A 17,208-nucleotide genomic window follows, 5' to 3' on the forward strand; every position below is an offset into this window, starting at 1 on the left:
AATGTATATGAGGAAATGCAAAAAATGTAAACTCAAACAGAAGAAAAGTACCCACAATCCCACTATCCTGATAGAACTACTACATTCTGCCATACTGATTATGATATAGTCAATTAGGATTATAGTGACAGGCTTGAAGGCTAGACCCCCTGGCTCTCAACCGTGCCGTGTTAGAATCCCCTGGGAGAACTTTTAAACTCTGAGGCACCTGCACCTGATTCCTGATCAACTGGAGGAAAATCTCTGGGTGCTGGGGACCTGGGTTGAGAGACACACTGAATGTAGCCAGACTCCTATGTGTCAAGCAGGGTTCTCACCTCAAAGCTGGGTTTATTCTTGGTATCAGTCAACTGGCAAAGTCGAGAGTTCCTCAGACACAAGACAGCATCTCTTAGAGCAATGATTCTCAACTTGGACCCATATTGGACTCACCCGAAGAGCTTCAAAAACCCAAATGTCCAGGCTACACCTCAACTCGATGACATCAGACTCTATGCGGGGTGGAATGTGGGCATCAGTAATTTTTTAAGCCCCCCAGGTGATTCCAATATGCAGTCCAGTTTAAGAGCACTGTGCTGAGAGCTCCAGGCAAGCTACAAAGCGCAAAGGTGGCTCTCTGGGTCTTGATCACATAGGTATTGAGATGTGTAGGAGGAAGCCTTTGAACAGCGGATTGTGAACAGGGCGGAAAGTTGTGAGGCAAAGAGCTCGGTCAAATCCAGCAATGCTGAGCTCTCCTGCTGTGAACTAAGTATGGCCCTGGCTTGAGCTGTCTGCAGAAGAGACAGACTACTATTTTGAGTTTCTTATATTTTCAAGGTTTATTTCTCTATTGTCCTCTTTTAATCATTAGTGAAATTTTTTTAGCTTTGCTTACAGGAACTAAGATAAAGAAATTTCTGTTGTTTTCTCCCTTTTTTGCAGCATTAAAGAGAACCTGTGCTCTCTGGAGTCAATGTAATGGTGGTGCCAGTTCTTGAAGTGACAGACCCTCCAGGAGATGGTGACACTCAGGGTTAAAGGCAGAGGCCACGGGGCAGTTCCCACCCCCCAAATTTTCCAATACTGAGACTTAGGCCTGGGTTTTGTTACGAGATGGCACTATTCTGTCTTATATCCTCTTCCTCTGACCTTACCTGATTTAACATGTATTGACTATTTACTGTGCACCACAAACACTATGCAAGACACTGGGAATACATTTGTGAGCAGGATACTCATACCACCTGCCCTTACAGTGCTTACTTAAGGTCAAACTGACAGAGTGAATTTGGAAAACAGAGAAAGCACCGCGGAATAGTGGGATGAACACAAAATTTGGAGCCAGGTGGAGAAGGGTTGGAATGCTGGTTTGATCACATACAGTTCTCTGAATACAGGAAAATTATTTCTAAGGTTACTTTCTCATTTGCTAAAATGCATTTAAATACCACCTACTTCAGGGTGCCTGGATGGCTCAGTTTGTTAAGTGTCCACCTCTTGATTTCAGCTTAGGTCATGATTTCATGATTTGTGGCATCGTGTCAGGAGTCGGTGCTGACAGCACAGAGCCTGCTTGGGATTCTCTCTCTCCCTCTCTCTCTGTCCCTCCCCCACTTGCATGCATGTTCTCTCTCTCAAAAATAAATTTTAAAAACATTTTTAAAAAATAAAGTAAGAGGTGCCTGGGTGGCTCAGTCGGTTGAGCGTCCGACTCTTGGTTTCAGCCCAGGTCATGATCTCACGGTTCGAGAGTTCAAACCACGCATCAGGCTCCATGCTGACAGTGTAGAGCCTGGTTGGGATTCTCTCTCTCTCTCCCCCTCTTTCTCTGCCCCTCCCCTGCTTGTGCTTGTGCCCTCTCTCTCAAATAAATAAACTTTAAAAAATAAAATAAAATAAAAGCCATCCACTTCATAGAATTGTCTGCCAATTCATTAATTCATCCATCCATCCATCCATCCATCCATCCATCCATCCAACAAATGTTTACTGAGCAATCACTAAGTGCCAGGCACTATTTTAGGTGCTAAGAAATAGTCGTGAAAAAAACAGATAAGCACCTTCCACCTGTCCTCCCTTCTACTGGAAGGAGACAATCAACAAGTAAGTAAAACATAGATATCCAACAGTAATAAACACTCTGGGAAAAAATGACACAGTAGAGGAAACAGGGAATGCCAATGGAGGTTGTGGCTACAACTTTAAATGGGATGGGCCGGGAAGGCTTGCCTGAGAAGAGGACATCTGAGCCAAGCTCTGAAAAGGTGGGGCAGATGTCTGGGGAAGAGCACCCCAAACAAAGAAATGAGCAAATGCCAAGAGACTGAGGCACAGCAAGGAGCCCAGTATAGTATAATAAACAAGGAGAGTCGTTAAGAAAATAGGAGTCTAGACCTTGTAAGGGCCTTGGTTGAGCACGGTAAAAACTCTGGCTCTTATTCTAAGAGAAACGGGGAGCCACTGGAGTTCTGGTCACAGGAGCAACCAGGTCTACCTTGCACTTGAACAGGAACACTTTGGCTTCAGCGTGGAAATGGACCACTGGGAAGCAACCATGAGAGCAGCCAGAAGTGGGATAATGGAGGAGACGGTGGTTGTCTGGACAGAGTGATGGTGGGAGAGGTAGTGAGGAGCAGTTGGCTCTGGAGGTATTTAAGGTAAAGCCAATAGGCTTTGCTGATGATTAGTGTCAAAGACATGATGCTCACGGTTTTGACCTGAGCAACTGGAAGACAGAGTCCGGAAGATTCTGGGGGGAAGGCAGGGGGTGCAACTCAGGACCCAATATGGGTACAGGACATGTTAAATGTGAGACGCTCACACATCCAAGTAAAGAAGGCAACTGGATAAGTAAAGAATCTGAAGTAGGGGAAGAGGACTAGGCTTGCACTATGCATTTGGGAGACACCAGCTTCAGAGGATACAGCATCTAAAGCCATGGGACTGGTGAAATCTTCTTAGCGGCTGCAGTGAGGAACAGGTAACACAGAAAGCATTAGGCACATAGTAAGTGTTCACTAAACACTTTCCCCATGCAGACACAGGGACTTGGCAGGCTATTCTGGAAACAGGAAACCAGGCCTCAGGGTATATTACAGACTGCCCTGGGTTTACAGGCTTTTCACAGCTGGCTTGGTTTTCAAAATCCTTTGGGGGTTAAAAATTGTAGGTTTTGGCTTTCGTATCTTTGGGTCTTCACAGACAATTCCTTATGAAAGTAGACAGAGCACCAAAGTCCACGCTCTCGCCCACATGGTGACTATAAAACACCACATCGCAGCAGCAGACGGGAGCTCTCCCAGAGCACAGAGCACCTACCCACATGCAGCTGAAATGGACAAAATCTCCCTTTAACTAAACCAGCTCCCCAAAGGCTGATATCAACTCAGAAAACACACACCTGGATGCCACGGTCTGGCTCCTTCAAGGCCCCAGATGGCTCTTCACTCCACTGGACTAATGGGCACATTCCTGGCTCCTGGTGCTCCCCATAACTGAGGTTTCCTTTGGGTTCTGTGCCAAATGCTCTGCCTGCAGATACTGGCAGGCCTAACCCCCTCTCTTCCTTTGAGTCTCTGCTCAGATGTCCCCTTTCGATTAGCCTGTCCTGACCACTCCATTTAAACCTGTAATCTCTTCACGAGCATTCCCTTGTCCTGTCCGACTGTCTTCCATGCCATATCTTACCTTCCAAGATACTGAAAACTTTACTTATTATACTTTTTGTTGAATGACCTTTTAAAAAAATTTTTGAGAGAGACAGAATATGATTGGGGGAGGGGCAGAGAGAGAGAGAGGGAGACACAGAATCTGAAGCAGGCTCCAGGCTCCAAGCTGTCAGCACAGAGCCTGACATGGGGCTCAAACCCACAAACTGTGAGATCATGACCTGAGCCGAAGTCAGAGCTTAACTGACCGAGCCACCCAGGCGCCCCTAATGACCATCCTGTTCACTGGGCCATCCTCAGAGCACAGAACACTGCTTGTCACATCATAGTTGCTGGAGAAATTTGTTGAATAAATGAGGAGATGCTTACCCCAATGTTGGGGCAGCACCCTGTAGCCCTGAGCCTTTCCTGAGACCCTCAACTTTGAACAACAGACTTTCAGAGAACACAGAGCCTCCCCAGGGCCCAGACTGGACACCCCACCCCCACCTTTGAGGTATCAACCAATCAAACTGTAGTTGAGTACACTAAGTGGCCTGAGTGTCCACCCCCAGGGGAATATGAGATTATTCTTGGGCACTCTTGAGGCTGGGAAAACCCAGCTCACCAGCCTCACATCCTGGTTATTCCTGTTCAGTCCCTCAAATATGCCTTCCCTCATGCTCAAGTCACTGCTCTCTGCTTCTTCTTGGCCCCCATCTCTCCCGCTGTGCCATATTCTGACTTTCCACTGTGTTCTATGAAGCCTTGTTCTTGTATACCCTGAGCTTCTCCAGTGAACATCGCTTTCATCTGCTGCTTTCACAGAAACTTAGGTCTCCCCTGAAAATGCCATTTCCTCTACAGCCCTGTGTGAGGGAGGCTGCTCCTTCCTCTATTCCCCAGGCACCTGAGGCTCCCTCGTCTCCTCTTTGTGCTCCATTTACACTTTCTAGCTACCAGGATGTCACTCTTATTAGATAAAGTCAGAAACAAGAACCTGTTCCTTGTTCATGCTACCCAGAAATACTACCCCCTACCCTCTCTCACTGTTCTCGTTTACTCCCTTCCCATTCACTTAAGTCTTTAGCTCACAAGACCGCTTTTCCCAACAAGCTTATAAGGGTGTTCATTGGGCTTGGAATTTTCAGTGTTAGAGCACCTAGGTGGCTCACTCAGTTGAGCATCTGGCTCTTGGTTTCAGCTCAGGTCAGGATCACACAGTTTGTGAGTTCAAATTCCACATCGGGCTCCATGCTGACAGTGCACAGCCTGCTTGGGATTCTCTCTCTCCCTCTCTCTAAGCTACTCCATCTCTCTCTCTCTCTCTCTCTCTCTCTCTCTCTCTCTCTCTCTCAAAATAAATAAATAAACTTAAAAAAAAAAGAATTTCAGGGACACCTAGATGGCTCAGTCAGTTAAGCATCCAACTTTGGCTCAGGTCATGATCTTGCAGGTCATGAGTCTGACAGCTCAGAGCCTGGAGCCTGCTTCGGATCTTGTGTCTCCCTCTCTCTTTGCCTCTTCTCCTCCAAAATGAATAAATATTAAATTTTTTTTCAATAAATAAAAAAATTTTCAGTTCTATCCTAATTACAAAGCATATAGTTGGTACTTAAGAAATAGTTACTAAATGAATAAATGAAAAAATGAAATGTGGGGCATGGAGCAGGAGGCAAGCTGAGGTTCAAGTCTCAGTTTGGGGCAATATTCTTCCCAATTTAGCAGACATGGATAAGGGTACAGGATAGGCTGAATCTCATCCATGGGTGATTATTATTATCCCCATATTATAACTCTCTCAAGATTATAGCAAGTAAGATGTGGAACTGGGCTTTAAAAATCCATGTCTGGGGGCACCTGGGTGGCTCAGTCAGTTAAGCCTCCGACTTCGGCTCAGGTCAGATCTCACGTTCGTGGGTTCGAGCCCCGCATCAGGCTCTGTGCTGACAGCTAGCTCAGAGCCTGGAGCCTGCTTCCGGTTCTGTGTCCCCTTCTCTCTCTGCCCCTCCCTCTTTCATGCTCTGTCTCTCTCTGTATCAAAAATAAATTAAAAACATTAAAAAAATGTTTTTAAAAATCCATGTCTGATACCACAGCCCATGTTTCTAACTGCCAACAAATACTGCCCTCATCAACAACATAGACTGCAGTTAAAAGACGAAGTTTCGGACAGCTCATTGAATTGAAGTATTCTGAGTAACTTTCATAGTGTTGACACATGATTTTGTCATATAGATCCAAGCAGTAGGGAATTCTCAAAGGAAATGGAAAACTATTTTTTCCACAAAGATATAACTAAAGAAATATAGTGAAGATAAACAAAAATCTAAAACATCTATTTTCAGATTTTTAGAGAATCATTGGATATAGAGACATTTAAAGAGTATTTCTCTATATTAGGAATTTAAGAACCGAAAAACACGTGAGTGGGGACACAATTTTTATGCAGATATATCTGTACAGAACTCTCAATTCAGACAACTAAGATTTGTGGGCCAAATCTGACCCACTATCTTGTTTTTCATATGGCCTGTGAGTTGAGTTATTTTTACCATTGAGAATAAAAATCAGAAGATATTTCATGACACATAAAAATATATTAAAATTTCAGTATCCATAAATAAAATTTCATTAGAATACAGACCTATTCATTTATCTACATGATGTCCATGGCTGTTTTCATATCACAGCAGCAGAGTTAAGTAGTTTTAACAGAAACAATAAAGCCAAAATACCTAACATACTGATACCTGGCCCTTACAGAAAAAGCTGGCTAATCATTATAGCTCATTTCTTCTGACTTATCTTCCAGTTCGCTAATACTGTCTTCAGTTGTATCTAATCTGCTGCTAAATCCTACTGAGTTTTTAATTTTAGTAAGTGTGGTTTTTAATTATAGAAGTTTGTTTTTCCAACCTAATACTTTTGCTTTTTCTAATCTCCTATTCCACGTATATAGTTCAATCTTGTCTTTATTTCCTTAAATATAGTATATCTAATTGTTTTATCAACTGTGTCTGGTAAGTCCAATTTCACAAGTCTCTGAGGGAACTCTGTTGTTTGTTGGTTTTCATGGCTCTCACTAATGGAGTCTTGTTCCCTTGTGCACTTAGGTATTTTTACTCTGAGCTGTTTGTTTTCTTTAAAGGTTATTTGCAGGGATTTCTTCTCTTCCTCCAGAGCAGGTTTGCGTTTGCCTCTGTGAGGACCTTGGTAGAACTGCCAGTCTGAAATATATTAAACTCTCATATACTTAAAGCTCATGGCTTGAGGTTCCACAGATCACCTGAAGATGAGAACCCTGGCTGCAAATAGCAAGTGTGGCTTTTTTCATGAACTTATTGCCCTGACCCACTCAGAGTTCTGACAACCTTTACTGTGGTCCTGGTTTATGGGTGCAGGTTTACATCTAGTCCATCCTACGCTAAGTCCTTTGGGGTTCCAGTTTAATGTGGAAAGGATCAAAAGACAGAAAATATGGAAGAGATGTCAGTAGACCTGGAGGCTAGAATGAGAAGGTACAACAATTTAATCAGTGTTTCAGAAGAGAAGTAGAGAGACAGTGGACAGAGGCAAGATTTAAAGAGATAATGGCTGAAAATTTTCCAAAATGCATGAGTTCTTAGGCTACAGTGTAGTGACAAATGGTAGTAGCCACTCTTGTGGTTGGCAAGGCATAAAATATGAACTCTTCAAATCATTATGTTGTACACCTGAAACTAATGTAACAGTGTATGTCAACTATACTACAATTTTAAAAATCACTCCTGGGAGCACCTGGGTGGCTCAGTTGATTAAGTGTCCAGCTTCAGCTCAGGTCATGATCTTATGATTCATGGGTTCGAGCCCCACATGGGGCTCTGTGCTGACCGCTAGCTCAGAGCCTGGAGCTTGCTTCAGATTCTGTATCTCCCTCTCTCTCTGACCCTCCCCTGCTTGCGCTGTCGCTGTCTCTCAAAAATAAATAAAAAACATTTAAAAAAATTTAAAAATCAATTCTGTAAAAAAACAAACAAAAACACACATATACAAACAAAAACCTGTTTGATTTAAAAATTAAATAAATAAATTTTGGGGTGCCAGGCTGGCTTAGTTGGTTAAGTGTCTGACTCTTGGTTTTGGCTCAGGTCATGATCTCATGGTTCGTGAGCTTGAGCCCCACATCAGGCTCTGCACTGTCTGTGCAGAGCCTACTTGGGATTTCCTCTCTCCCTCTCTCTCTGTCCCTCTTCCCTCCTCAAAATAAATAAACATTTAAAAAATAAAATAAATTTTAAGAACCTCAACGAATCTAATCACAATACATTAAAAAATTCTCACATTTATAAACCTATTTATATTTTATAGACTTCTTTCTTCTATCCTTCCTTAAAAACCTTGGAAAGTGGATATTATTATCTACTTTTTTGGTAAGGAAAAACTGGTATTCAGAGAGCTACAACAAATTGTCTAGGGTCATGTAATTCTAAGCAGCAGGGGCAGAATTCAGATCTAGTTCTTCCGATTCAATTCCAGGTCCTTTCCTGTGCATCAGAATTAGAACACAGCACAGCAGAAGGCGACTTCCTAAGAGGAGATCTGGACACTGCCAAGGGATCAGCTCCAAATCCCAGAATCCTTCACTTGGAAACTTCTCCCTGGAAGCAGGTAAAAGTCGTTTCCACATATCTGTGCTTTGTTCTGAAGACAGCAAAGGATTGGAAAAGTCTTTACAATAAGAGGGAGGAAAGTTCTAGCTTATACCTTACCTTGTGAGTTATTCCCCGGCTAAAGACCCAGTTGACACGAACGGCTCGTGGATCTGGCCGGGCGCACACCAGAAAGCTGCACAGCAGCCTGCCGTGTACCACCCGACTGTCAGGACAACAGGCCAGGCGCGTCCCCCTAATTCCCCTTCTTACGCTGACGGAGACAGTTTAAATACCGTAGTTAACATGTCCTAAATAACATGCCTTTTGTTTATCGATGTGATTTGACTTGGTAAATTACTACATCTCTTCCATTCTGGTGGCATTTCACTCGCTTAGCTGATACTTGATTTCTTTGTATTTTTCTTTTTCTTTTTTTTTTTTCACAGAGCACTAAATTAAGAATTTTCTAAGAGTGAAGCCCATGGTTTCCTAGCATAATTGAGCCCCATTCCCCAGATGTTAACACGTGGCCGACATCTCTCTACTAGCCTGGTGTAAAGAACAGACCATCCTTCCCTTGCGGCTGCCTCCGTGATGTATAAAAGCTGGAAGGGTTACAATGCCTGAGGTCTCAGTAGGAGGCATCAAAGTCAAAAAGCCAGAAGCCAGTCTAGATGCTAGATAACTCAGTGGGAAAGCCGAACAGCCCTAGATTCGATGCCTTGTATGTAGGCACGGCCATCACATCACAAGCAGCTGTGGGCAAGGCTTCATGCAAGAGAAGAAAGGTGACACAATTCCCATCTTTCATGTCCGTCTGGTACTGGCAGGGGACACAGGACTATGAAAATGACTGACAACAGAATGGAGCCACAGGTAGGTTTTCAACCATTTACTGCATTTCAACCACGGGAGACGTGCTGTGCAAGGTCTGGACACACAGAATGGATACAGTCCAATCTCAAGGCATCCCAGTCTGACTGGGCAAGTGCACGGTCATCCACCTATCATCCATGCATCCAGCCATGCAGCCATGGTCAGTGTTTACTGAGCACCTCACAAACATAAACCAGCACTGGCTGGGTGCTAGGAAGGACAAGAAGGCCAGAACAGAGCAGGATTCTGAGAGGATTAGATTCTTTGTACTTGAAAGCAAATATGAATTAATCATTTCAATTAAGTCCTTACAATAACCCTAAGAGGTACACGTATATTGGTGTCCACCTCTTATGGATGGACTCGGAGAGGCTAAGTAGCTTGCTACAAATCAGAGTAAATGGAGATCTGGGATTCGAACCAAGCCAGGCCTGGCTCCAAGCCTGTGCTCTTAATAAGTTAATCATTATGACCCAGTTAATTATATGACAATGAGATAATTGGTGTCGGAAGGAGAAAATTCACTGGAAGCAGAGGGGAAAGATCCTGAATTCTGTGCAGGGAAGGGGTGTTCTTTGAGTTTTCCCAGGAGACCAGCAAGGAAAGGGGACTGCAGGCACAGATAAGAAGCACACGCAGAGGGAGAGAGGAACGGAGGGTTTGCCGGCGGCGGAGACACAGGAGCGAACACGGGAGAGGAAGCCTGGTCTCAGGAGGCCCTGCGCGCCAGGCTGCAGGGTGTCTGAGAGGCCACTGGCTCCTGCTACAATTCAACCATCCTCCGCTCCGTAGAGGAGCCTTTCCAGGGCCTCCTTGTCCCTCGGACCTGGCAGTGCCTCCTTCTGGAAGGAGCTCCCAGTGCAAGCCAGATCTAAGGCCTTATGTTTGCACCCACAATCCCGTCCCCTCCGGGCCTCTCAGACTGTAACATGCTCCAAGATTCTGCTGACAGGGGCACCAGAGGCCCTAGGGAGCCCCCAACAAAACACAGGGCTGAGGAGGTAACCCTTCAAAGATGGACCCCGGTTCTCACAGAGTCAAGGTGCTTTCTTGTTCTACTCACAGTTTAGAGTCCAGTTTCAGGAGGAAACCCAACCGATCATACTCTGAAAAAGAACAGAAAAGCAGCAAATGTCACTAAAGTCAAGCCACTGTTGACACTAGCAGATTACATTCCCCAGACAGACCACGGGGACAGACAACTGCTCAAGGAACAGACCCAAATACACAAGCCATAACTAAATTGAAGTCTCAGAACGCTTGCTGAACACCTATTTTCAATGCCAGGTGTTTCGCAGACCCTCTAGGCCAACCAGTCCTATGCTGGTATGTAACTGCCTTCCTGTTTAAATGCGGTGCTTGACTGAAATTTAGTTAAACCACAAAACTGGACCCCCAGAGAAGTAACAGGGTTAGGAGCAATCTCTGATTCCTCTAAGCTCCGGTCATAATTTTTGCCAAAGCAGCCGTGTTAACTGTGGAGTGAAGACGTGGCAACCAAGGGGTCCTCAAATCCATGGCAATGACCCCATCTTATTTATGACAGGCACAAAGAACTGACGGGTCTGATTACATAAAGGGTAAGAAATTTAAAGTAAAATCTAAAAATAAGTTGTAAGATGTTTACAACAAAGGATAAATCATGAATATTTTCTTGCCTCATTCTAAAATGAGGTTGAAGCAGTTTTACAAAATTGGATGGAGTACAAGAGTTTTTAAAAAGAAGGTATCTGGGGGGAGGTGCCTGGGTGGCTCAGGCAGTTAAGCGTCTGCCTCTTGATTTCAGCTCAGGTCATGATCTCAGAGTGGTGAGACCAAGTCCCACAACAGGGTGGATGCTGAGCATGGAGACTGCTTAAGATTCCTCCCCTGCTTGCTCGCTCGCTCTCTCTCTCTCTCTCTCTCTCTCTCAAAAAAAAGGGGGGGGGTGCCTGGGTGGTTCAGTCAGTTGAGCGTCTGACTTCAGCTCAGGTCATGATCTCACGGTTCGTGGGTTGGAGCCCCGCGTCAGGGTCTGTGTGGACAGCTCAGGGCCTGGAGCCTGCTTTGGATTCTGTGTCTCCTTCTCTCTCTGCCCCTCCCCTGCTTGCTTTCTGTCTCTCCAAAATAAATAAACGTTAAAAAAAAAAAAAGATATATGGTATCTGGGACCACTGGGGAAATAAGCATAAGAAAAATAACATAGCCAGAAAAGGAATACCAAAACTGGATGACCTAAGGTCCTATGTGCTGGCCAGAGGAGGATTATAGATTTACCCCTAAGACTTCTCACAGCTAAAGCTAAATGCAAAGCCCTGATAAAATGAGTTAGAGTGTTCATAAAATAAACCAGGAGAACCACAGCTATTCCTGCTACTAAGACTTGAGGGAAGTGTCATAAGGTTATTTCTTATAGCTTTGATCAATGTTTGCAAAGTGTGTATGTGTGTGTGTGTGTGTGTGTGTGTGTGTGTGGCAGTCTGTGAATGCAGTTCTCAGTTGGCTTGGCTTAACCTGAGGACAGAACAAAACACCAAGGCCAAACACTTGAATGGTAGAGGCCATGCAGCAGGGTTTTTGAGGAACTCAGTCTTCAATAAGTAGTGATGGCCAAGAGAAGGAAGGTACCCATATAGACAAGTACCTCACAGAGCCATTCTGCAAGGCCAGCTAAAGCCCAAATCTGTACTCTTTCTTAAGCAGCAGAACTGCAGTGAAAGAATAACTCTTCTCTTAAAATGGAAGATACCGACTAGAACATATAACTCAGCAGAAGGCTTGCCTCTTAGGAGGAAAGTCAAAGCCTTTCCTCAAAATAATTCTGCTTTTGCTCTAACTGAGATAAATGGATGGGAGACTTTGCTTAATACATCAGGAACTTATAAAAATCAATTTTTAAAAAGGTGTCAATTTCATAAATAAACTGAAAACAAAATTTGCAAAAAGAGTTAGTGTCAAAAGTTAACACTCTTTCAACAATCCTATTTATCGTTCCATAAAAAAGAAAATCTCATTAACTTGCCAACACCTGTGGCTTTCCCTCCATGTGGTCATAACCCCGGGAAAACTATTCTGCTCCTGCTCCTCAGATCCAAGCTAAGACGTCCTTGGATATCCAATGAATCCACACTCTGGCTGCTTCCTTCCAGAGACTCCAGAGAATGCCTTCCTCTTGCTGCAAACTCAGATGTCAGGGGCCAGGCCAGAGTCTAACACAAGTGATGGAAGGAGGGAATGTGATACTTTCCCAGGGTAACTCATACTACTGATTTCAGTTGTTTATTAAAAACAAATTCTGTTAAAATGCATTGTTTTCATCATGTAATTTTGCACAGTAGTCATGATTATGTCTGCGGGTTATTTTCCAATGCCATCATAAGTCTTGTTTTATAGACATATGCACTAATTGCGTACTAAACATATATACGAGAATGCTGCATGTCTAAAGAAATCCCCTTCATAGCTCTCTGGGACTGTTGTTTTCTCTCTTTTGTTAGAAGGCAGGAGCGCCAGAGATATTTCATCTTATTCTGTTTATTTAAGGAAAGGTAACTGTGTGAGCCCAAGAATGATAAATGGCAACTGACATGGCCTTTGGGTCACAGAGCCCATCTGGAGACTTCATGCCCTGTCCAAGGGGAAGCATCTGCCAGCGCCAGTGGACAATGCCAGGTAGCAATGCACGCCTAACGTTGCCACATCTTCTGATTTTTTTTTAACACAAGGATCTGGGGCACCCAAGTGGCTCAGTTGGTTAAGTATCTGACTCTTGGTTTCGGTTCAGGTCATGATCTCACAATTTCATAGGTTCAAGCCCAGCATCAGGCTCCACACTCTCGGTGCTTGAGATTCTTGGTCTCACTCTCTCTCTGCCCTTTCCCAATTCACACTCTTTGTCTCTCAAAATAAATAAACTTTATAAAGCCAAGGATCTGGATTGTTTCTTTCTTTTCTTAAGTAGGTTCCACGCCCAGCGTGAAGCCCAATGTGGAGTTTGAACTCTCAAGACCCTGAGATCAAGACCAGAGCTGAGTTCAAAAGGCGGGTGCTTAACCAACTGAGCCATCAAGGCACCCCAAGAATCTGGATCTTTTAAGGTAAAATCATTTAGTGTGTAATTATTGGCAATAGATTCCACAAAAATTTAGGGAGCAACTGGGTGGCTCAGTTGGTTAAGCGTCAGACTCTTGATTTTGGCTCAGGTCATGATCTTAGTTATGAGATCGAGCCCTGCATTGGGCTCCATGCTGGGCATGGAGCCTGCTTATGATTCTCTCTCTCCCTCCCCCTCTAGCCCTCTCCATCTTGTGCTCTTTCTTTCTCTGAAAGAAAGAAAAGAAAGAAGGAAGGAAGGAAGGAAGGAAGGAAGGAAGGAAGGAAGGAAGGAAGGAAGGAAGGAAAGATTATGAGGATTAGCCAAAATACGTCCATGGCAGGATTCAGCCAGTGAGCTAACAATCTGTAAACTCTATCCTAGGCTGAAAGTCCATAAGGACTGGAAGCATTTCTCTTTTGTGGCTGCACACAATACGTGCTCAGTAAATATTTTTTGACTGGTACCACCAGGATTATTTGGTCACTATGGTCGTAAATCCAAATCAAATTAGTCTAACAGAATGCTAAAAATAATATTTCAGTCAAGTCTCTGGGATGATAAATCTCAGACACTAACATGAGGTTCTAGACTGCGATGCAAATTTTCAAAGGAAATATCTGAAAACTTGCTACATGATTCGAAAGGCCCTCCTGACATCAAATATCAAAGTAACTGTCTAGGAGAAGTTAAGGAAAGAGGATGTGGACAACTTTCCTGGACAGAGCAGTGCTATGGACTCCTCACTTAAGGGGTAGAATGGATACTTATCTCTCCCTTATGCCTGCTGAGGGAAGCTTAACTTTAACCTTAAAGAAGGAGAATGCAGTGGACTTCTGGGTGCCTGACTTCTACCTAACAAGCGTAAAGGCCACAAGTTAGGCTGGATGTAGGAATTGGCCTGCACTCCCAGAATTTGTTGTAGGCAAGGATGTGTAAATGAGTTTGTTTTAGGTCCTTTCCAAAATACGGTCCAGAGGGTAGCCAGGGGCCTCAGCAGACAGCAGCAGGGACAGACACTGGGAGTCCCAGGAGCTGAAGGGGGGAGTGACGAGACTCGGGCAAGTGCATGACCTCAGGGGAGCTGTACGGCAGAGGTCCCTAGTTGGAGGGGTCTCCAAAACGCCTCTCAGAGCACCCACCGGCGTTAGCTTTAAACGCTCAACAGCTCAGACAGTGCTGACACTATCTTATGTCTTTTCTGCTCATATTCTCTCTCTCCCTTCCCCAACGATTCCAGAGAGGTCGGAAACCACAACCAGAATCTAAGGAGCAGTGGGAAAATGACAAGCAGGGGACACCCCCTACCCAGGGTCAGGCACCTGCTGGACTAAGCCCTCAGCGCAGGGAGGGGAAGTCACTGTAGCTTTGAAAGAATCGAGAGCTGTGGCTCTTTCATAAGGCCAGATACTCTAACTTTGGAATTGGTGACTCAGTGTGACCAAGAGGTTTTTGTCACCTCTGCGATGTCAAAAAATTCTCTGGACCTCCCACACTGAAAACATTTTAAGGGGACACAGGGAGACAAAATAAAGCCAGCTTTGATTATCTCCTGATGTGTCTTGCATGTTCAATGTACCGGATGTACTAATTTAGGCAAAAAGGGCAACGTAATGGTTCACACAACCAGTGTGGAGTCAGGGTGCAGAAGATTTCGAGGACAACGGAAAATGACTGGACCACCACTGCACCTCCCTGAGTCATTACTCTCCCCTGACCGGCTTCCTTCCTAAGTTAGAAAACACGCTGCCAGCAACTTTCAGACACACAGCTTCAGCGTTGCCTCTGAAAAGGGACTGAGACTCAGTCTCTCTGCACAAAATGGCAAAACTCCCAGGGAAGGGCCAGGAGTGGCCTAGTGCACACAGCCGCTCTAATCACAGTCACAGGAGGCAAGGGTTGTAAAAAGAAACTTACATCTCCCACATGACACATGTGGTTAGGAGAATTTACCAGAAGAAGGGATATGCTGTCCTGAACAAATGCAGGCTCTGGGAAACAGCAGGGAGTCTTTCGAAAACACAGAGCGAGCTCAGTCTCAGGGAAAACTGGCATCGCCACAGATGATATTAAGTGCACCACTGTTAAAATGGTCTTAGGACTTTCTCCTTCCCATTCTCATTCTGCTGTGGGTATTATCCTCCCTGACCAATCTCCTTTTAAAATCTTCCTCATAATACCGTCTGGCTAACCTCTCTGACCTCCTGGCAGACTTGAAGCCTGGCTCTGCCATGTGAGACCGCACTTTTCCTGTGACTCTCAAGGACAGGCCACTTTTTCTCCCAAATGCCAAGTTCCTGTGGTCGTGGGGGGGAAGGACTTCTGATGTGCTGTCATGGTTTTCGTCACTTTTCTTGTGTTCGGGGTTCATTGAGCTTCTTGGATCTATTACGGGTCTATGGTTTGCATCAAATTTGAAAATTTTCTGGCCATTATTTCTTCAATAAATTGTCTGCCCTCCCCTCTCTCTGGGGGAGCTCTAGTGACACAAGTATCAGGCTGCTTGACGCCCCACCACTCACTGATTTTCTGCTACTTCATCCCCCCAGTGACTTTTCTGTGTTTTACTTTCAATAATTTTTATTTAAGTATCTTCCAGTTGACTGCTCCTCTCTTCTGCAGTGTTGAATTGCCTGTTTACCCATTCAGTATAGTTTTAATCTCAAATGCTATTTTTTCCACCTCTAAATTTCTTTTTTGTGTCTTATATGTCTTTCCTTAATATTCTCATGCTTTCTTCTACCTTCTTGAAGATATGGATTATGTTTTAATGTCTTTGCCTACTAATTCTATCTTTTGTGTTATCACTAGGCTTATTTCTATTGTTTTTTTCTCATTATGGGTTGTATTTGCATGCTTTTCTGAATTATCTAGTCATTCAAAATACACACACAGACACACACACATATACATATGTATTTTTTATTTTAATTCTAGTAGTGTTAACATACAGTACTGTAGTAGCTTCAAGTGAGCCTGGTCACTCTTGACTGGATGTCAGCCATGTGAATTTCAACTTGGTGGGCACAGGATATTTGTGCATTCCTTATTTATTTATTTATTTAAAAAAATTTTTATAGCTTATTTTTGAGACAGAGAGAGGCAGAGCATGAGTGGGGGACAGGCAGAGAGAAAGGGAGACACAGAATCCGAAGCAAGCTCCAGGCTCTGAGCTGTCAGCACAGAGCCCGACGCGGGGCTCAAACCTACAAACCGTAAGATCATGACCTGAGCTGAAGTCAGCCGCTTAACTGACTGAGCCACCCAGGTGCCCCTCCTTATTTATTTTTGAGGTACAGTTAAATTACTTGGAAACATCTGGATCCTTTCAAGGCTTGCTTTTAAGCTTTGTAGGATTCAGATGAAAAGAAAATGAACTTTCGTTCATTTCGCCACTGCTAACTCTGCCCCACCACCAAGGCAATGCCCTTCTGAACGTGCCATGGATACCCGTGTATAATGATGCTTCCCCACCATTCCCAGCCCTGTGTGACCTGTGGGGCTCATTCTGCCTGCTCCTCCCCAGTGCCTCTTTCCTTGCCTCCAGGCGCCTTCTCACGCACATGCACCGACCAGCAGAGGAGTCCAAGGGGGCCCTCGACATATCTATGGAGTGCTCTCTGGGTGCAGCTCTCTCCTCTCTGGTACTTATGAATTCTGGCTGCCTTCCTCTCAAATTCTCAAATCTGTTTTCTCTTAGGAAGACTCTAGGGTTCTGTTTGTGTTCTTCCCTGTGCAGAGGTCTGGACACTTTGTCTGGGCTGTTAGCTTGGGCAACTACAGGGCTGAACTCATTTATTCCTCTTCTTTCAGAGACCAGTGTCACGTGCTACCTGTTGTTAAATGTCAGAAAAATTTTTTCCATATATTTTGTCTGGTTTTTTTGTTTCCTTTCTTTCTTTGCTTTTTCCTTATTCAGGGTAGACTTCACCCCACTCAACCATTCAGGGTAGCCTGCCCAGCGATCCTTCCATTGCACCCAAACCCAACTTGTCAT

At 44.4% G+C, this 17,208-nt stretch overlaps 1 protein-coding gene across 8 annotated transcripts in view; it reads right to left on the reverse strand.

Annotated features, from left to right (window-relative positions):
• ST3GAL3 (ST3 beta-galactoside alpha-2,3-sialyltransferase 3) overlaps nt 1–17,208 on the reverse strand; it is a 204,264-nt gene that overhangs the window by 88,156 nt on the left and 98,900 nt on the right. For all 8 annotated transcript variants that reach the window (XM_029948432.1, XM_029948429.1, XM_029948431.1 and 5 more), the window contains one exon: nt 10,203–10,245. In XM_029948432.1, the coding sequence (XP_029804292.1) occupies nt 10,203–10,245 (43 nt within the window). The remainder of the gene's footprint in view (nt 1–10,202; nt 10,246–17,208) is intronic.

Source organism: Suricata suricatta, chromosome 8, assembly GCF_006229205.1.
Source record: "Suricata suricatta isolate VVHF042 chromosome 8, meerkat_22Aug2017_6uvM2_HiC, whole genome shotgun sequence".
NCBI classification, from domain to species: Eukaryota; Metazoa; Chordata; class Mammalia; order Carnivora; family Herpestidae; genus Suricata; species Suricata suricatta.